Below are 20,267 nucleotides of genomic sequence, written 5' to 3'. Positions count from 1 at the left end.
AATATAGTTAATTTGTTATATATTAATGGAAAATATGGTCCATTTTTCCTTTCGTTACTCTTAACTTTTTAAGTGGCTACAAAATGCCATGAAAAGAATGCGTAAACCAAAAGGTTCGATCGATAAGCCATACATCCCCCAGACATTTAGGCCGATTGGTTGCAAGTGCTCAGTTGAGCGTTTTTCGTTTTGCAACTCATTAATTAAATGTATTAGAGCACGATTGATATATACACAACAGGCTTTGTGCTTTTAGTCGGAGAATCTGTGTATAAGTGTAGTTTCGACAAAGTACAAATATATATCTGAAAAAACAAAACAATGCACAGTTGGAATATGTATATCAGACCAAGTTCTCAGTGGGTTCATTCATGTCAGATATGGCGCAGAGAGCTTTTCTTGGACTTATGGAAGCCCAGCAAATTCACTTTGCTCAGTGTACATGATACACACACACACACATATATATATATTATACAAATGCATATATTATATATATGTGGATGTGTGTGTGTATATATGGATGTTGCTGTTCTTTTTGTTGTGCATGGTGTTATATTTTATACTGGACTGACTTCGATTAAAGTCAAATGACAAACAATAAAGGACGTCTTGGTTTCTATATTCTTCTCTATATACGGGGATGCTCAAATTATTTTGTCTTCTCATGCTTAAACCATATGTAATTAGCTGCAACACATTTAAGCAAGTACAGTTTATAATTCCGCTCAGCATAAATTATATAAGAAAAGGTGCAAGGTTTATAATTCCAACGATTATATTTAGTAAGGGCTAGCTGGATCAGAAAATTTGAGTTACAAGCTCCCTGTACAGCTCGGATAAATTGATTACCCGTACGGTACTAAGAAAGCTACATTAGCGTAATAGCGACTGTCCTCGAAATGCAACTCGCCGAATATGAAAGCTCAACACATTGAACATAGCAATCGATGATTATTGACCCAATTGCTTGTTCAATTTTTCTCGGCACGATGCATGCATGTCGATGAGCGGTGGGTCTTTGGTTTGCTCCTTGTGGTGTTGCTAAGCGGACGGACTCGTGCTGTTTTGGAGAGTTGCATTTGTTGTTTTGGTGATGACACTTTGAAACGGAGTTATCGACAAGCGCATGAGGACATCTCTTTTACATATATATATATATATATACACACACACACAACTATATGTGCATATATATTATATATGCCTTGCAGAATGCCAGCAATTTGTTTAGGTAACGTAGCTCACTCAAGTCTTCGTCCCACATTATATAATATTGGCACTAGTCCCGCACTAGTTCAAGTGTGAGCGCGATTGTTAGAAAATTCCCACTAATTAATTTTCGTAATAATCATTTGAATTTATGTATTGCAAATTCATGTGTGTATATACGAATGGAAGAGTCATTATTTGAATTTTTGCATCTAGCTTTGGATTATTTGTGAAATTATGACTCCTCTCCAACTCATTAAACAAAAGCATTGTGTTTTGGGCATATGATGATGAAGTGTTGAACTCGAAAGTTGTCAACCCCCAACTCCCAGTAATGGGTTCGGTTTAACCCATGTGGAGAGAATATGATTCCTAATTTCCTTTTCTCTCTCTCTCTCTCTCTCTCTCTATTTTTTTTTAATCATAGTTTTGACTTACGTTGGGGGTGTTTGGTTTTTTGATTTTACCCCAAAATTTTGAAGGGACATCAGTTTCAATCTTCAGCTTTCCCGAAGTAAGTAGTTTCATCAATATGATTCCCAAGGAAAAAAAAGAAAAAAACTCACGGGTCACAATAGTCGGTACTAGTTAGTTAGGTACTAATATATTCAAATAGTATATGTTCTATCATGAAAAAGATCCACACACACATATATATAGATATAACCAACTCAATACCTTGTGTATTGGGCCTTCATCGTTGATGGGCCTCTCACCACTGGGCCTGAGCCTAATAAAGTAATAATCTCTAAAACATCTTATATTTTTCTTCCGCATTCTCTCTTTTCTTCAACCATATTATTGGAAACTAATAATGTTTTGATTAATAAAGAAGACTGTGAGTTTCAATCGATTATTAACGTTCAAGGTCTAATTGATGGATATACATTAAAACCTACAGCTAGGTGTTGCTTGTGCTGTTATAAAATTTCCGATGCATGACGGGTATTTTATATGGCACCCGAAATCAATTGGCTAATGAAACTTTTCTAAAGAAGATGTCATGAGACAAAGAGAGTAAAAAACAACTCATTTGTGAGTTTCAACTCATTTACAGTGCCATGGTCCACCAAAATCTGACTAAACTTGATGAGAGTAACCATGCATTGAAACTTTGATTTGACTTGAATTTTCCACTATAGTAGACAGGGAGACAAACAGTCTTTTTTCCTTTTTGGAGTTGAAATCTTTGCACTGTCCTTTTTTTTTTTTTTTTTTTTTTTTTTCCAACCATAATTATGAGCATGTCTCTTGACTAGAGAACGACCTAAAGCTGGCTTTCTTTGCATGCCAATACAAATTTCCGTGGAGCTTTGTTAACATTGCCAAAAAGTTTTTTAGTTCATTTCACCAGCCTGTATTATGCAAATCTTAGCACATTGCAGCACTGCATAGATTACTGTCATTCGTAATGTTAATGTCGAATTTTGTGCATCATATCAGTTCTGATTCTAAAATCACATGATATTCTTTTTTAGACTCATTATATAAGATTATGTTCGGTATGTAAGACTGTCCAGTAATGAACCCTTTCGTGTCACTTGAGAGCCCTATGAGAAATGTCATACGGGTCAATGTCTTATCAATTGCAGCCCCTCTATCATGATTACATCATCAAATTATGATTTATAGATTGTGGATATATGTGTTTCATCGTCTACATTCAAGATATGATCGGATAAGACAATATTACATATCACTATGTATCACTATTACTTGGTAAATTTAGTAGTCGTTAAAATTTATCAGCTGCTCGGTCAATCCTGATTGGAGGATACTTAAATTGGAATCAAATAGGTTCACAAGGATAGTATCTGAGCAAGCACCAGTTGGCCCTAGGAATCTTCCCCTGAGAAGCCACCCACATATAGATCCTAAAAATCAATCCCCTTGGATTGTTAACTTGTCCTTGTTGATATGGTTTCCAAGTAGACAAGGACTCTGGCTGCCAATTTTGATGCATCTTTTGTCCAAATAGCACAGCAGAATGTTCTGCCCCAAAGTATCTAAGGAACCGCCAGGTGGCCTTTTATATATATACTAATTAATGTGAATGTGAATAGGTAAACATGCCAATCATTTATCAAAGAGATTGCAGTGCGATACCGCACGTTCTCGCTTGATAACGAAGAGATTTGAGATTCGATATTCATGGTGAAACTAATTATGTCTTTTTATTAGTTATTGAATATTTCATTTTGTTGTAATAGACATATGAACTTTTCATTTTACTACGGAAATAATATCCATGATTTGATTGAAAAAAATATTCAACTATTAGCTGTGTTACGGAGCAAATAGTTCGTTGGACGAGTCGTATGGCACGACATGTATGTTAATAAGGCATGCAACGACAATCTACTTATAAAACTTTTTTTTTGCCGTCTTTTTAAAATTCTTTTGAAGATTGTATAACGTAATTAAATTACAGATAATCAACCATTGCTATAATCATTCAGAACTACCTAAGTATAAGTTGGAGCTTCACGACATTACTGGTTATATTAATAGTAATAATTTGACAAGCCCTGGCGCCATCCTGATGACCACATCCGCACATACATCTTTCTTAGAATGTATTTTGGTATACACTGAGCTGGATACATATATTCATGCCTTGTGTTGGCAATGAACAGAAGTGTGCCAAGAGCTTATTTTCGTATTTTAAGAAGAATGCATAATATAACTAGAGAATTTGTCCTCTAAACTCGAAGACTCCGACAACGTCATAGACGGCGTGGATGTTACGGTATGTCGATTGTTTCAGCTATTCTTAGTAAATGACGCCTCTAATTTGGTCTTTTGGTTTGTACTCGTTAATCCACTTGACTGCAACCCTGTTGGACACATGGTTATATTGGATAAATACATTAAAATCCGAATTTTGGGGACGACCTTGCCCAGCCCAAACTACCAAGTCTCAGTATTATGAGAGAGAATCTCATGATCATAACTTCCTTCGAAGATCAAATTAGCGGGTTATCTCAAATTCCTCAAACCAATATCTTATCTAAATTTTAAATTTCGGATTTATAATATATTGTAAAGTACGCACTTAATAAGTTTTTTTCATCCTATACCACCAAGTCTGGTCAACCAATTTTGGACAGGAGATTAACGGTGCATTTGGATTTAGAGTTAAAATAACTTTGATTTTGATTGTGGAAAAGGACAAATGAGTTGGGATTATAAATTTGATTTGGGAAATGTGTGTTTTTATTGTATAGTGTGTTGAGTTAAAGTTAAAGTTAAAATTTTTGACTTGAGAAATGTGTATTTTTGTTGTGTAGTGTGTTGAGTTAAAGTTAAAGTTAAAATCGAAGTGATTTTAATTCTTAATCCAAACAAACCCTAAATGTTCAGTCTCATATCCATTTCATGACCATCTCGACACTTAATTCACCAGAACAAAGTAACCAAAAAAAAAATGTGGTTCTTATACGATTTCTTTAGATCTTATTATTCAATGTTTTCTTTCAGGCATGCACTACCTGATGATATCTAGAAATTCAATGAGTTCAGACTGATCGATGATCGAGCTGATGAGCCTATTAAGGAGTAAAGATTCAATAATAAACTGCAGGGTAAAAATAAAATAAAAAATATAATATCCTTTCATCTATTGATCGATAAAAATGGATAATCTCTTCCGAAGGGCATAACAAACTGGTCCACCGAGAAAATACCGGTAATCTCGTTGCGAAAACCCGGCAAACAGATTACAGAGCTGATCCTGCGCTTCAACTAACTCTCTCTCTCTCTCTCTTCTCGTTCCTCATCCTAATCGACCAGCTTGACATCGTCCTACGTGGGACTTTCTTATTTAAGAACAAACATCCCCTCCCTCTCTCTCTCTCCAATGTCACGAGGAGTGGATCATGGCCAAACTTGCTCCTCCGCGGCTTTAACGGCCACCGACTCTTTGCTTTCTCTCGTCATCCTCCATTTTCTTTAATTTGTTTTCCAAGTCAACTTCTCCCTTTTCGAAATTTCATTCCTTTATTTTTTGGGGTTAATAATATGTTCCGAATATCCTTTTAGCAGGAGTCAGACATCCATCCTCTTGCACAGAGGGGGCAGTCTTGTTGATTTGCCTCGCCATTATTGAAATATTCTTATAGGGTCATTGGCCTCAGTCGCTTCAGGGGTCGTTTTCTGAGATTTGCACTTCCATATTGCAATCCTTCTGACCATTTTCTTGATATCGTTGCTGTATCAAGAGGTCCTTTTCTTAGCGGTCCTGGCGCTGCTGAAGGCCAAAACCGGGCCAATTTTGCGGGGAGTCAAAGATCGGTATTAGGAACGTGGATTGTCTTGGCAGAATATGAGTTCCTATATTATTTGTATTATGGGAAGATTAATAATTTGATCGAACTTTTGTCGGGTTTGCCTCAAAATTTGATCTTTCTATCTGGGTGTCGTTAATTCTTGATCCTTAGGGCTTCTTGGTTGCCTGAATATGGATGTTGAGAAAGCTGAGTATGTCGGGGGCGTGGAGACGCCTGAGAAACTGGGGAAGGAGGAGGAGACGGGAGGTTTGAACTCGAAAGTGAAGGAGGGTGTTGGAAATAAGAGTAGCAAAGATATGTATGTCAGGGCTGATAAGTTTGACATAAAGAGCTTGGACATACAGCTTGAGAAGCACTTGAGTCGGGTTTGGTCGAGGAACATCGAGAAGCAAAGGCCCAAGGAAGAGTGGGAGATTGATTTGTCGAAGCTGGAGATCGCCAGTGTCTTAGCTCACGGAACCTATGGAATTGTTTACAAGGGCACTTATGATAACCAAGCTGTTGCAGGTAGCAATCAAACATCTGCTCTGTTTTCCTCTGCGGCTGTCTGTTTTTTCTGTATTTCATTTCTTTGTTGCTACAAAGTGCTATAGTGATGAGCTGAGACGATCTATTTCATAATCTATTGACTTTTGGCATTGTTTTTTTCTGTGTTACATTTCTTTGTTGCTACAAAGTGCTATAGTGATGAGCTGAGACGATTTATTTCATAATCTATTGACTTTTGGCATTGTTTTTTTCTGTGTTACATTTCTTTGTTGCTACAAAGTGCTATAGTGATGAGCTGAGACGATTTATTTCATAATCTATTGACTTTTGGTCTCGTAATTCCTCTCCGGTTCATGGAATTACAACAAGCTCGGTGAATCAGTTGTTATCTGAGACACTTTGCATCGAAAGAAATGTTCCAGATCCAACGGCAATTTGTGCCTACAATTTAAATAATTTTTTTCTTCCTTTCTTCTCATGAACTTTAGATTTCTTAATGCTATACCATTTTGCATTTATTATAGTGAAGTTGTTGGACTGGGGTGAGGATGGAATTGCCACATCAGCTGAAACCGCTGCCCTGCGGGCATCATTTCGGCAAGAGGTTGCTGTTTGGCACAAGCTCGACCATCCTAACGTCACAAAAGTAATGAGACCTCTTTGTAGCCTTTTACTGGTTTAATGTTAGTGATGAAAACTCTCCTACTAAAGAACATGGCATTGAGTTCCTGATAATAAAACCTCTTCGTTATTTGGCCCTTCTAATGCATTAACTTATGTTTGTTGCAGTTTATCGGAGCTTCAATGGGAACTTCAAGCCTCAAAATTCCATCGAAAAACTCTACAAGCGATGCTAACCATTCTGTCCCATCTACAGCATGTTGCGTGGTCGTCGAGTATCTTCCTGGTGGGTCACTGAAAAATTTCCTCATAAGGAATAGGCGAAAGAAGCTCTCGTACAAGACGGTTATCGAGCTTGCACTTGATCTCTCTAGAGGGTAGATGGAATCATTTTCATCTTTCTTTCATTTTCTGATAAAAAAGTCTACGATAAGTTTTATCCTGGAAAAAAGTTGCATGCGTAATTGTTTTCTACGTGCAGTTTGAGCTACCTTCATTCCAAGAAGATTGTGCATCGTGACGTTAAAACAGAGAACATGCTGTTAGACTCTCAGAGAAGAATGAAAATTGCTGATTTTGGAGTTGCACGTGTCGAAGCTCAAAATCCGAGGGACATGACTGGGGAGACGGGGACGCTGGGTTACATGGCTCCAGAGGTAACCCTCTGGATTCTCGTGCTACATACGGTGGAAGTTGGTCTTTCCAGTCCAGTGTGTCTAAGATGGCGTTTTTTTGTAGGTTCTTGTTGGAAAGCCTTACAGCAGAAGCTGTGATGTCTATAGCTTCGGTATTTGCTTGTGGGAAATCTACTGCTGTGACATGCCTTATCCCGATCTGAGTTTTGCAGATGTGTCATCAGCGGTTGTCCGTCAGGTTGTATCTAAACTCTCAAGTATCAATTTTTTAGATGAACATTTTGGCAGTTCTGAGCTGGAAAAGTTGCCCCGTGGAAGGACAAGTTATGCGATCGTTGGATTGGATTCTGCTTCTACTTCAGAATGGCTCGGACGTTTTGTTCATTGCGACTGTTTTGACACTTGATTTTGGTTCTTATTGACAGAATCTTCGACCTGAGATTCCTCGATGTTGCCCCAGTTCCCTGGCAAATGTCATGAGGAAATGCTGGGATGGGAACCCTGAGAAGCGCCCAGAAATGGAAGAGGTAGTTCGGATGCTGCAGGCGATTGATATCAGCAAGGGCAGAGGAATGACCCCCGATGATGAGGCTCCTCCAGGATGCTTCTGCTTTGCTCCTACCCGTGGTTCATGAAACCACCCGCCATTAGCCAGTGACCAATCTTAGTCTGTTGATTGTCGTCAGTTTATATTTCATGTTTTACTGGTGGAGGAAGGGAGATGAGCAATTTGGTGATTCGGGTTGGATGTTATTCCGGTAATAATTTTTTTTTTGGGTAATAATTCATGGTTCATGTAATTCGATTCAGGTCGACAAAGTCTGCAACACGATTTCTTGAATCGTGCTACTCAAATTCACTCTCCAGCTGCTTGCATATGATCTTTTCCTTTCTTCTTTTTAATTTGAAGATGTTAAAGTTCAATGATGGTTATTTGTAAGCAACATTTGACATATTGGAAAAAGAGTTGGTTATTCACGATGAAATCATGAGATATTCAGTCGATATATAATAATTCTCACTCGGGTATCGGCTTATCCAGATTAAGAAAGGAATTGTTTTTTAGTGCGAGCAAATGCTGTGGGGGATGAAATGCTGAAAACGCACCGGTTTTTACAGTTAGAACATGTTACTGATAAATTTTTGTGGGAAGATCAACCGTTGTTGGCGTCAACCTTATTCGCATCAAATGAGCATTTTCAAAGTCGAATCGAACACTATAAAAGGAAGACAAGCTAGTTTAGGAATCCTTGGTGCTGGAAAAGCCTGAGGGAGCAACGACGATGACGATAACCACTCTACCCTCCACTCTTCCGTCGCCTCCGCCGGTCTCGGCAGTCCCTGAGCCTCACGCTCGCCCCCGCCAAAATGAACAATCACTCGCCACAGAACACTCGACTCCTGTAATCGGGTCGCTGAAGAGCTGCAAGAGCCTGAATGAAATCTCACAGTTACACTGCCACATGACAAAGAAGGGCCTTTCGTGCAGCTCCTCGGCTGTCAGTAACCTCGTCTCCGCATGCACTGAGTTGGCCACTCCCGAGAGCTTGGCCTATGCTCAGAAGGTGTTCGAACAGTACGCTGAAAGCCAGGGTGTTGATGATGGGTCGTTGTTTACGTATAACTCGTTGATTAGAGGGTATTCTCTGTTGGATCTGGGTCAAAATGCGATCTTGGTGTATGTTCAGATGGCGGTGAAGGGTGTAGTGCCTGATAAGTACACCTTTCCGTTCGTGTTGAGTGCTTGCACGAAGATTAATGGGTTTGCGGAAGGGTTGCAGGTCCATGGAGCTGCAATTAAGACGGGTTGGGACGGGGATGTTTATGTGCAGAACTCTCTCATACATTTCTACTTCGAGTGCGGGGACATGGATGATGGGCAGAAGGTGTTCGACGGAATGGGTGAGCGAAATGTCGTGTCCTGGACTAGTTTGATTTGTGGTTATGCTAGAGGGGAAAATCCGAGGGAAGCTGTTTCACTGTTCTTTGATATGGTGGATTCGGGTATTAGGCCGAATTCTATTACTATGGTGTGCGTGATTTCTGCATGCTCGAAGTTGCAGGATCTCTCACTGGGGAAGAGGATATGTGCTTATATTGATGATCTGGGTGTGAAGCTTCACACTCACATGGCGAATGCTGTTGTTGATATGTACATGAAATGTGGAGCTTTTGGTAATGCAAAGCAGATTTTCGATGAATGTGAAGATAGAAACTTGGTTCTGTATAACACTGTCATGTCAAATTATGTCCGTGAAGGGATGGCAAGAGAAGCAATTAATATACTGAATGAGATGCTATTACGGGAGGGGCTGCGACCTGATAGGGTTACGTTGTTATCTGTAGTCTCAGCTTGTGCACATTTGGATGAGCTTGCTCTAGGTAGATCCTGCCATGCTTATGCTTTGAGGAATGGACTAGAAAGGTGGGAAAATATTTCAAATGCGATGATCGACATGTACATGAAGTGTGGAGAAACAGAACTAGCTTGTAGAGTTTTTGATTGGATGCCAAACAGAACGACAGTCTCGTGGAACTCATTAATAGCAGGTTACATCAAGAATGGTGATCTGGAGTCAGCACGGAAAATTTTCTTAGAGATGCCAGAGAGAGACCTCGTCAGTTTGAATACTATAATTGGTGCCTTAGTACAAGAAAGTTCATTCGAGGAAGCGATAGAACTGTTCCGAACAATGCAGAGGGAGGGAGTTAAACCTGATAGGGTGACTTTAGTAAGTGTTGCATCTGCTTGCGGGTATTTAGGAGCCCTTGGTCTGGCAAAGTGGTTGTACCGATACATAAGGGAGAACGATATCCACTGTGATATGCGACTTTCTACAGCCCTAGTCGATATGTTCGGTAGGTGTGGGGACCCGCAGAGTGCAATGCTCGTGTTTGACAAGATGAAGGAAAGGGATGTCTCTGCATGGACTGCAGCAATCGGTGCTATGGCAATGGAAGGAAATGGCCAGAGGGCAATGGAACTTTTCAATGAAATAATAAGGGAAGGATTGAAGCCCGATGAAGTGCTATTCGTTGGGCTCCTCACAGCTTTAAGCCATGCCGGAATGGTGGAAGAAGGATGGAGTGTCTTCAAATCTATGGAGGAAATCTACGGAATCTCTCCGCTGATTGTTCACTACGGGTGCATGGTCGATTTGCTGGGTCGAGCTGGGCTGCTCGAACAAGCACTAGATTTCATCAAAGGCATGCCGTCTGAGCCCAATGACGTGATTTGGGCTTCTCTTCTAGCGGCATGTCGGAAACACAAGAACCTTGAGATGGCAGCATATGCTACTGAGAGGATAAACGAACTGAATCCCAATAAGACTGGGATCCCTGTTCTTCTCTCGAATGTATACGCATCAGAAGGAAAATGGTCAGATGTTGCCAAGGTGAGGCTTCGGATGAAGGAGAAGGGGATCCAGAAGGTGCCTGGGTCAAGCTCGGTAGAGATCAGTGGTATGATTCACGAGTTTACTTCAGGAGACGAATTTCATCCGGAAATGAGACATATTACGAGGATGCTTGATGAGATAAACTGCAGGCTCAGGGACACCGGTCATGTCCCTGATCTAAGCACTGTTCTGCTCGATGTCGATGAGCAAGAGAAAGGGTTCCTCCTCAGTCGACACAGTGAGAAACTCGCCATTGCTTATGGACTTATAAGTACAGGCCAGAAGATGCCAGTTCGTGTCGTGAAAAATCTTCGAATATGCTCTGATTGTCATGCATTTGCTAAGTTGGTCTCAGTAGTATATGATCGGGAAATTGTTGTAAGAGATAATAATAGGTTTCATTTTTTCAGACAGGGGCTGTGTTCTTGCGGGGAATATTGGTGAATGAAATTGCATTTCTTGATTTTCGCAATCGGATAAGCTACATGATTGTAGTAGATTCATTAAACTGCGCTAAAAATTATCAAAGAGCCAAGCAGCACAGATCTCAGTTATTACATTAAACAGGTTCAACTGCACCAGATTCAACGCTTTTTAGAGTAAACTTCTGGTACAATAGAATCGACATAAGCCTGGTACAGTGGATTGAGGAGCCAGAGTTGGGCAAGATGATGATGAGATGAGGTGAGCCGGTGGACTTCTTCGACGAGCCAAATGGTGGCTTCGGCTTTGGCTGGGTGAATTATCGCATCCAATGGCTGGTCTTCATCCTTGGTCCCAATCCTCTCCTGGTCCCACTTCTTGAGGAGGATGTTGGTGAGGTAATGAAGAGGCTGTCGGTATAGTACCTTCAGTGATCTTCCGAGCTCGGTCCATGAGGAACAAGGAACCAAAGAACCACGTTCAGTGGGTATTGGGATCTGCTTCATGTAAAGCTGATATATCTCTGCCCTTTGGAGAAGTCTTTCTGCATCTCAGCATTTTGAAAAGATCACTATTTTAGAGTTCGCTCAGAGAGAGCATCTAATGAGATGATGAGACCTCCGGGGTTACCTCTTGTCATGAAATCTAACAGTTGACTGAATTATGCATACTCAATAGCTTTTTTGTTCCTCATCTAAGATTTTGCTTTTACGGCAACCAGTACAAGCAAACAAAATTTCTTATATAATGGATTCCTTCGAATTTCCTGAGGCGAGAAAACGCAATTTCCAGACTATTGCCCTTGATTAGAGTGGATAATGGTTATGATTCCAATTAAATGTAAAGAGACAAGACAAGATTTCATTCACCATGATAGATAGCGCCGAGTATTCTAGGTTCACCTATTGAAGCACAGTGACAATTAACACTTGATGGGAATCAATTTTCGAGAAGACATTGGTACAGTCTGCAAGAAAATACTAATTTCAACTCAAGAGTGCTCTTAGTACCTTCCGATGATAATTGCCTGGTCGGGATCTCGATGGTGCTCTTAATGGATGAAGGCTTGCTGATGGGACAGGGACTTTCCATCTCGACATCAGAAGAGGAGGATTCCTCCGACTGCACGAAATCCACTGGGTCATCCCATGGCCTTGCCCTCTTCATGGTTCCGAAACTACCAAACACGAACGAGTTGAATTAGTAAATTACCATAAGTGCCCCTCCGCTTCATTTCACTAGACGTTGACAACCGGCACTCTGCCACAAAACACACCGGAAAGGATCAAACAAACACCTATGGATGAATTGTGAAGTGGCTTCTGAATCTAAACCCAGTGCACCAAGGAGGCTACTAGGCCAAAGAACATACAAAATCGAACTTTATTTACCGGAATGTCAGATCAGGTTGATAAATGACAACTCTGTTGATTGATCAACAGGGAAGACAATATTAGGTAAATTCACAATACTGCTTGATGCCTCGAACATCGAAAGTGAAAGACTTTAATGACAACAACATCACAAATTTCTACTCCGACCTTGAAGCATATACTTTTTAGATCAAATTGTCCATTTTGTTTTGTTAAATGCTTCTTTTTTGCCCAAAGAACTGGTGAAACCTAACTCCGACCTTGAAGCATATACTTAGTCCCAAGGCCCCTGCATGCCATCAAGAAAAAAAATCCCCAAGAAGCAGATTGACCAGAGAACCCCGAATCAGAGCAGATAGTGACACTCCAAACTGCGACATCATCAAGCACTAAACTTCTCAACTACCCACAAAAATTTAAACTCACTGTGCGCATGAAACCCATCGGCGACAAACACAGACGTCGGTGAATTCAAGATTAGTTTGACCCAGAACAAGAATCAGAGCTCAACCAAACGAAGTGGGCGTGTCCAATGAGGAAATGGGTTATCGGGGAGAGGGAGAACGACCGCCATACATACCTCGGATACTACAAATGAAGCAGCGGAGAATGTGTCTGTCTGTCTTCTCTTCTTCTCCCTTTGCCTGAAAATGGCGGATTGAATCCGCACCAGCGTAATCTGCATTTACGTTCTCCCTTCCAATTGAGGTGTTGTCGTTGCTAGTCTCACCTGCTAGTTGATTTAGTTAAAATAACCCGCACATACTGAGCTTAGATGGGTTGGGCCCGGGCTCAGCCCATTTTCACAGCGCCTGGTGCCTCCGGCCCAAGCCGTTCATACGGTGGAAGTTGGAGTCGGCCGCCATTTCTGCTGATCTTGAGTCTCTCTCCGCTCGCGGTTGATCAGTTGCTTCTCCCGCCGGAGTTCCGCCGGAAATGGTGCCGAAGACCCGACTTGAGCTCTCGAAGCTCCTTCAGCTTTCGGGAATCCTAAGAAGTTCCACTCCTTGTCCTCTGCGCTGCATCTCGCGGCGCCCTCTCTGTTCCGCCGCCGAGTCGTCCGGTTTTCATGATACGCGGAGTTGGCTTGACTTCGATGCCGATCCCAACGGCCCGGAGAATGCAGACTCCGGCGACGAATTCGTGATCCCTTCTCTAGCTGACTGGGTCCAGAGTTACCCTCTTCTCGACCACACCAAGGCCCTGCACAAGCCCAAGAGCGGCAAGGAAGAGATTTCCGATGTCGACAGAATGTGCCAAATCTTGAAGACCCATCGTCGGTCGCTGGAGGATGTTGTCCGGGCTCTAAATGGGTGCGGCGCAAGTCCGTCAAAGAGCTTGCTTGAGCAGGTTCTGAGGAGGTTCAGCAATGACTGGGTGCCTGCCTTCGGGACCTTCTCTTGGGCCAAATCACAAACAGGTTATGTGCATTCCCCGGAAGTGTGTGACCTCATGGTTGATATCTTGGGGAAGTCGAAGAAGTTCCATTTGATGTGGGAATTGGCCGAGGAGATGAGTGGAATGGAAGGGTATGTCTCATTTGTCACCATGAGCAAAATAATCAGGAGGCTTGCTAAAGCCAAGAAGTTCGAGGATGCAATTGAAGCATTCAAGGGCATGAACCGGTTCGGAGTTAGTAAGGATATCAAATCATTGAATGTATTAATGGACGCGATGGTTAAGGGAGACAGCGTCGAGAGTGCTGAAGAAGCCTTTTCGGCTTTCAAGGATGAAGTAGGCCTCAGTTCGGAGAGCTTTAATATCTTGATACACGGATTCTGTAAATGCCGGAAGCTGGACGATGCGCGACGGGTTATGGAAGAGATGGAGAAACACGGGCTTAGACCTGACTCTGTCTCTTATACGTGTTTCGTTGACGCGCACTGCCGAGAGAAGGATTTCCGCAGTGCTGAGTCCATCCTCAAGGAAATGACGCAAAAGGGCTGTCCTCCGAATGTTGTTACCTACACAATTTACATGCACGCTCTGGGGAAGGCCAAGCAGATAAACGAGGCTCTGGGAGTCTACGAGAAGATGAAGAGTCGAGGATGTGTCCCTGACACCTCGTTCTACAACTCGTTAATATACATTTTGAGTAAGGCTGGAAGGTCTAAAGATGCACAAGAGATCTTCGAGGACATGGAAGCAGAGGGAGTTGACCGTGATGTACTGACATATAATACCATGATCGCTGCCGCTTGTGAGCGTTCGCAAGAATTGGTGGCCCTGAAGTTGCTTAAGAAGATGGAGGAGGAATCCTGCCAACCCGATCTTAAGACTTACGCGCCTCTACTGAAGATGTGCACGAGGAAGAAGAGGATGAGGGTTCTTCACTTCTTGCTGAGCCATATGTTGCGAAACAATGTCAGCATTGACCTAGGGACGTACGAGCTGTTGGTTCGTGGGCTCTGTAAGAGCGGCAAACTCGACAAAGCATGCTCTTTCCTTGAGGAAATGGTGTCAAAGGGGTGGACCCCGAGGGAGACCATATGTAAATTGTTGATCGAGAAGCTGGATGCTGCTGGTATGGTGAAAGAAAAGGAGCATGCTGAGAAGTTGATGTCAACTGTAAAATAACAGCAATAAGAATATCTTTGTTCAACTCGAAATTGAGTGGAAACCTTGTGGATCGATTCCATGCTCTCTTCTCTATTAGTCATCTCCAATGTGTTCAATCAGTATGATGAATGACAGTGGAACTGAATGCAAATAACATAGAAATTGCCCGACGCAACGTAATTCCTTTGGATGTGGGCTAGGTGTTTAAACTCGGCGAGTATTTATAACAGATCTGCGAGGAAGAAACTCTTTCCATATTGAATTGGAATGATCATAATAACATTGGATTGCTTGTAATGTACATAGATATTACATTATTGTGACCTTGAAAGATTTCTGCTAATAACAAAATAAAGACACTATGACCCAAGGAAGAACTTCTCGATAGAAACAAGACGGAATGACAGATTATCAGTTGTTCTGATACCTTGTTTTGGTCTGTTCTGATCCTATGTTTGGGACTAAAAAAAGAGAACTGAACAAAAATGGGTATCGCTAAACATGAGAATTCAAGCGTTAGTCATTGAAGATGCAATCGAACTTCTTTGGGTAAATGAGAAACCGAAATTCTGCGCAATGGTAACTTCCTGCTGTTCGGCTTCTGCCACCCGAATCTTTCCAAGAACTGCTCAATCAGCCTAATTATTTTGCACGCAAAAAACATAAGATTGCAGTCAAAGAAATACGCTGATAAATCAATAGTAGCACATCGAATTGATCTCTACTTACATGCTACACATTGCCCTCTGTGAAGCAGCCACTTCTTGGTCAGGGAAAGAATCCTCCAATCGGTAACTCAACCACACGTATAAATCGAGGACCTTAATTGCAAAGCAGAGGCAATAGAAAAAATTTAGCAGCAGATCCACTGGGAAGAATAGTCAGAAAATGAGATCCCTTAATTGCAAAAAAGATTGAACTTCTCCCATATAATTTGCTGAATATTTACTGATGTTAATTCAATACCTCACCTTGTGAACTGATTCAAGATCCCTCATTGCCGTATGGGTTTCTGGAACCTCCAGAGTCCTAGGTGTAAATATTTCTCGAAGATGAACGATTCCCCTCTCCGCATAATTCTGGGCAAACTGATTGAGCACAATAATATTTGTTATCTCAGCTTCACCAGTCGTGAAGATTATACTAAAGTATTTCGAGGAGGGATGAAACATGATCTTACCTGTGTAAGACCTTGAGATACAATCTCATCGTCCATCTCTGTTGGGCTGCAAAACCATGTTTACTAATATCAGCAAGCACAATGACTCGATATTTAACATAATTACACCCTTTGTTGGAGACAGTAAAAGTGGACTAGCATTTGCAGACACGATATCATCATATCACAATCTCAAAATGTTGAGACTAAGTAAAGAAAGGACAGCACTTATTGAATGTGGGATCTTCTTACCTCATACAGAATAGGTACTTATCCTGCAAACCAAGCGGCAGCTGATCGAGAACAGCAGCGACTTTCTGATTGAGATTAACAAATTAGAATATTTATGAAAGGCAAAACTGCATTGTGCAAATATTTTTATGAACTGCCAGGACATACCAACATATTTTCGCAATTAGCGATGAAGTAATTATCAGATAACTTTGCATTCTCCACAAAGTCCTCCTGTTGTAAGGTGTTATGAGGGTAAGAACACGGAAAAAAGTGCACTGGACAAAAATAGATATGTATAAAAACAAACAAATAGAAGACAAAGTACCAGAATCTGCTGAAGGCCATATTCTGGGTGCAAGCGTGAATACATGAACAAGAGGTCATATGTCGGAAATAGCCCAGCACGCTAGAGAGTAAGACGTTTGTCAATTGAAAAAGATTATTATCAGCAAGAATTGGTGGATTAAGTAAACACAAATGCACACTCCAATTTAATGTACAATTACCTCTATAGTTGGAGATGGGGCATTGATAGCAGAGTGAAGCAATGGTAGATCATCAGCATCTATACAAGTCACTTCACCGACTGGATATTTTGACCCATACCTACCTGCTCTCCCTAAAGTAATTATCAAAGAGAAAAACCAATTACTTTCAGGAAAAAGTAACAGTCTGATTAGGCAACTTATCATTATCAGGGTACCTGCAATTTGCTTAATCTCAGGTATGGTGAGCTCTCGCATCTCAATTCCATCGAACTTCTTCATTGTTGAAAATATAATTCTGGAGATGTTTAGGTTAAGACCCATCCCGATGGCATCGCTCGCGACTAAAACATCAGACTCGCTGTTTGCATCATTGAACATTGTTGCCTGCAGTCCTAAAGGGCAGTTCAGTTAGGAAAACAAGGGGGAGGGAGAACAGCACCATTTGATAAGACAGTAGCAAAACATTCTTATAATTATCAAGGAACAACCATGTGCATATACCTGTCTTGTTCGAGTCTCAGGTGGGAGAGAACCATAAACCACAGAACATAGGTGCTTCCCTCCGTTTTCAATATATCTCTAAATTTAGAAGGCGAGACAAATTTGGGGAGTATTACTAAATGATAGTGCAGCAAACTTAAGAAAAATTGCCAAACAGTATTCTGCACACTTAAGATTATGAATAGACGAGAAATTACAGGCAGAACAGATTCAGACCTTTAATTTGTATATTTCATAGCGTGAGAAGGTCACAATGCAATCTCCTGTTCTTATGTTCTTAAAAGGTCCAAGAGGAACCTTCAAGGGGACTAAAGGTGAAAGCCTCTCATAATATTGTACCTAAAATATAATAGAGAAAAATTGGTGAAATAGAATACATCGGTTTCAAATGAATTACTAAGTTTGCTTGAAATAAAATTCCTCAGATCTGTCTCTCACAAAAGGAGAAAAGAAAAAAAAGGCTTGCAAGAAAGTTTCCTATGAACGCATGTCAGACCTCAACAACATCCCCAGTCACATTCAGTATTTCTTGAACTAGAGGGACTGCTGCTGCATCTCCACAGAGATGTAGTTCATCAGCAGCTATTCCTAGCAAAGCTCTTGTAAATGAATATCCTCTTGTCAAACATCCAAGCATCTGCAACAACCACAAGATAAAAATTCATAAATGGAATGCCACACCTTGGTACTATGAAATGGCAAGGGAATGAAATCCAATAGAAGTCACCACTTTTCCGAAGCAGACTGTTTCCTCTACCATTGATTGTCCATTCAGCATGACGGAATGACATGCATTCTCTTTCAGGAGTGGATTACATAAAAATTATAATACGGAAATGCATCCTTTCTCTCTTTCCGAGCATTAGATGGACCATTAGTAATTTCTTGTTTTTGTGAACCCAAGCACTTCCGACAAGTACCTACTAGCCACGCGATAACTTGTTACCAAAAAGCAAAAGTAGCTAGAAAGAGTTCACGTACCTGTATTTCATCAATTATGGCACACTGGTACTCTGAGCTTACATCAGCCATCTCCACTGTCACAGACTTGTGCTTTGCACCTTCAATTTCCTCCCTTTCTTGTCCTGTAATCAAATCGCAAGGAACTTTCGCCTTGTTCAAGCGTTTGGCCACCTCCCATGCCAACAACCTTAAAGGCCCACAATATATCCCTATGGAATAACATAAGTGATGCAGATGCATAATCCAAAATGCTATAGTAACATGGTTAAGTGAAGAACATTGGATTGCTCAAAGAGACAGACAACATACCAGAAGCGCTCGACTCAAGTTGCTTTAGAGCACCATGAGTTTTGCCACTATTTGTCGGACCCACATGGAGTATAACTTTGCGATTTTTCCTTCGTGCAGCTGGGTACCATTTATGAGGGCAACTGGAATGATTAACATACATGTAAAAGTTTGAACAGATAATGGTAGGACTAACTTCTTTCAGTAATACAAACGGATCTTCTTGTCATTGAATTTATCCCATTCATAATCATCATAATCAAATCAAGTCACAAATTGTGGCAAGATAATAGCATCTTACGTCAAGTCCGTGACGTCAAATTTATTAGTGCCGCTAATGCTTCCATACTGTCTTACATTAAATACCCTATTCAGACATCCGATCTTCAATTCCAGCTGCAGCCAAGAGGGCTCCACATTGCCTGGGAACATACACAGGAGTGAGTAACTTGAGGAAGCAGCAGAACGATATGAGCAATTACACACGACCACTTCTTTAAGCTTCCACAGAACTAATATATACACACACTCCAGATCTCTCTAAATCCCCTAGATCCCAACTCAATGAATCACAAGAAGTTGTAAATCTGCTAGACCATAGTGGTACCCCAACAATACAAATGGATACATTTGAGTACTCATCCTTTGAGTCATAGTACTAAGATTAAGCTTCCATAAGCTGCAGTATTCGCTTCCTACAACGTTGGCGGATTAATGAAAAGCTGCTGCAAATGAACATTCTTGTCTTTCCACACACTCACCCAACAAATATTTCTCAGCTCCCTCTTTCTCTAGTGGAGTTGAACATTTTAGAAAAAAAATGTCCCTTGAGATCGCCTTAGTCAGAACTCACATATTCTTCTTCCAGATTTTAGATAGAACGGATTAGAAGTGACAAAATGGGCATTTCCAGAAATTCAGAAATGGTCCACATGCGCAAGAAAACAGCAAATCACCAGCTCTGGTTACATTTTTTTGATTTCTTATTGCCTATGGACAAAATTACACTGCCACCAAAGAAAGAAAAATCTTTATTCGTAAAAAGGCGCAGTGACAGTAATTGAGCTCCCCTTATCTCCAGCTTCTTAGCAACCAATTGATAGCACAAGAGAGATCACCAAGTAAGAGGATGGGAAAGAGTCAGAGCTCGAACCATGTATAATGCCTGAGACAGCACGAGACAAGACTCTCCGGCGAAGCAACCAGGAAGCCATTTTCCGACCTTTCCGGGATTGCCCAGTTGGTGACGATGATGAATTGGGCCAATTGGCAGTGTTCTCTCAGAGGAACATCAAGAGCGAGAACTGGGTGTCTAGGACGAGTTTGACATGTTCGGTTCTGGTCGAAGTATGTATTTGGTTGACGAAGTAACTACTGGTTTATCGGAGCTCGAAGGAGAGAAAGTCATGTCCTTCATTTAGCTTCGGGCGCTGATTTCGTGTCGGCTTGACCATGTGAAGAGGAGAGGTACGGTCACCATTGAAGGCGAGTGCCCACAGAAACAGGGAGGGAAAGGAAATGAGTGCGCGGGTTAATGGGCCGGGCTCAGAGGGCCCCCTGGGCTGAGCTCTGAGGCTTAACGTGGCCTGGGCATGCTGTCGTGGTCAGGATGTGGCACTGGTTCTGACCCTTCTT

General features: G+C 41.3%; 5 protein-coding genes across 7 annotated transcripts; 3 read left to right on the top strand and 2 right to left on the bottom strand.

The window, feature by feature from the left end:
• The first annotated feature begins 4,947 nt into the window (after positions 1–4,947).
• Positions 4,948–8,227, top strand: LOC116193566 (serine/threonine-protein kinase STY13-like). The gene is made up of 6 exons (XM_031522312.1): positions 4,948–6,008; positions 6,515–6,636; positions 6,780–6,988; positions 7,093–7,267; positions 7,350–7,484; positions 7,672–8,227. The coding sequence occupies exons 1-6, from the start codon at positions 5,672–5,674 to the stop codon at positions 7,879–7,881; spliced, it is 1,188 nt and encodes a 395-aa protein (XP_031378172.1). The 5' UTR covers positions 4,948–5,671; the 3' UTR covers positions 7,882–8,227.
• Positions 8,228–8,319: 92 nt separating this feature from the next.
• LOC116193563 (pentatricopeptide repeat-containing protein At3g22690-like) lies at positions 8,320–11,116 on the top strand. Its single transcript, XM_031522308.1, has one exon. The coding sequence runs from the start codon at positions 8,530–8,532 to the stop codon at positions 11,086–11,088; it is 2,559 nt and encodes an 852-aa protein (XP_031378168.1). The 5' UTR covers positions 8,320–8,529; the 3' UTR covers positions 11,089–11,116.
• On the bottom strand, positions 11,108–13,156 carry LOC116193568 (protein RDM1-like). Of its 2 annotated transcripts, none has more exons than XM_031522313.1 (3): positions 13,021–13,156; positions 12,078–12,244; positions 11,108–11,611 (listed from the first exon to the last, which is right to left on the bottom strand). In XM_031522313.1, the coding sequence occupies exons 2-3, from the start codon at positions 12,232–12,234 to the stop codon at positions 11,229–11,231; spliced, it is 540 nt and encodes a 179-aa protein (XP_031378173.1). In that variant the 5' UTR covers positions 12,235–12,244; positions 13,021–13,156; the 3' UTR covers positions 11,108–11,228. The 2 variants fall into 2 exon arrangements, with proteins under 2 accessions (XP_031378173.1, XP_031378174.1); XM_031522314.1 differs by having other exon boundaries at positions 12,078–12,327; positions 13,021–13,137.
• An 80-nt stretch (positions 13,157–13,236) lies between these two features.
• Positions 13,237–15,092, top strand: LOC116193565 (pentatricopeptide repeat-containing protein At3g22670, mitochondrial-like). Its single transcript, XM_031522311.1, has one exon. It carries the CDS (start codon positions 13,377–13,379, stop codon positions 15,015–15,017), a length of 1,641 nt encoding a protein of 546 aa, XP_031378171.1. The 5' UTR covers positions 13,237–13,376; the 3' UTR covers positions 15,018–15,092.
• Positions 15,093–15,254: 162 nt separating this feature from the next.
• On the bottom strand, positions 15,255–20,128 carry LOC116193564 (ATP-dependent RNA helicase SUV3, mitochondrial-like). 2 transcript variants are annotated; one of them, XM_031522309.1, is made up of 16 exons: positions 19,786–20,128; positions 18,934–19,054; positions 18,654–18,775; positions 18,363–18,553; positions 17,878–18,018; positions 17,598–17,720; positions 17,382–17,459; positions 17,096–17,264; positions 16,899–17,011; positions 16,718–16,798; positions 16,558–16,623; positions 16,411–16,475; positions 16,180–16,225; positions 15,971–16,087; positions 15,729–15,820; positions 15,255–15,637 (listed from the first exon to the last, which is right to left on the bottom strand). In XM_031522309.1, the coding sequence occupies exons 1-16, from the start codon at positions 19,844–19,846 to the stop codon at positions 15,520–15,522; spliced, it is 1,704 nt and encodes a 567-aa protein (XP_031378169.1). In that variant the 5' UTR covers positions 19,847–20,128; the 3' UTR covers positions 15,255–15,519. The 2 variants fall into 2 exon arrangements, with proteins under 2 accessions (XP_031378169.1, XP_031378170.1); XM_031522310.1 differs by lacking the exon at positions 17,382–17,459.
• Positions 20,129–20,267: the final 139 nt, after the last annotated feature.

The sequence above is a fragment of the Punica granatum genome, chromosome 2 (assembly GCF_007655135.1).
Source record: "Punica granatum isolate Tunisia-2019 chromosome 2, ASM765513v2, whole genome shotgun sequence".
NCBI classification, from domain to species: domain Eukaryota; kingdom Viridiplantae; phylum Streptophyta; class Magnoliopsida; order Myrtales; family Lythraceae; genus Punica; species Punica granatum.
The sequence above is the reverse complement of the archived record's forward strand: the minus strand, read 5'-3'. Positions and strand labels throughout refer to the sequence as shown.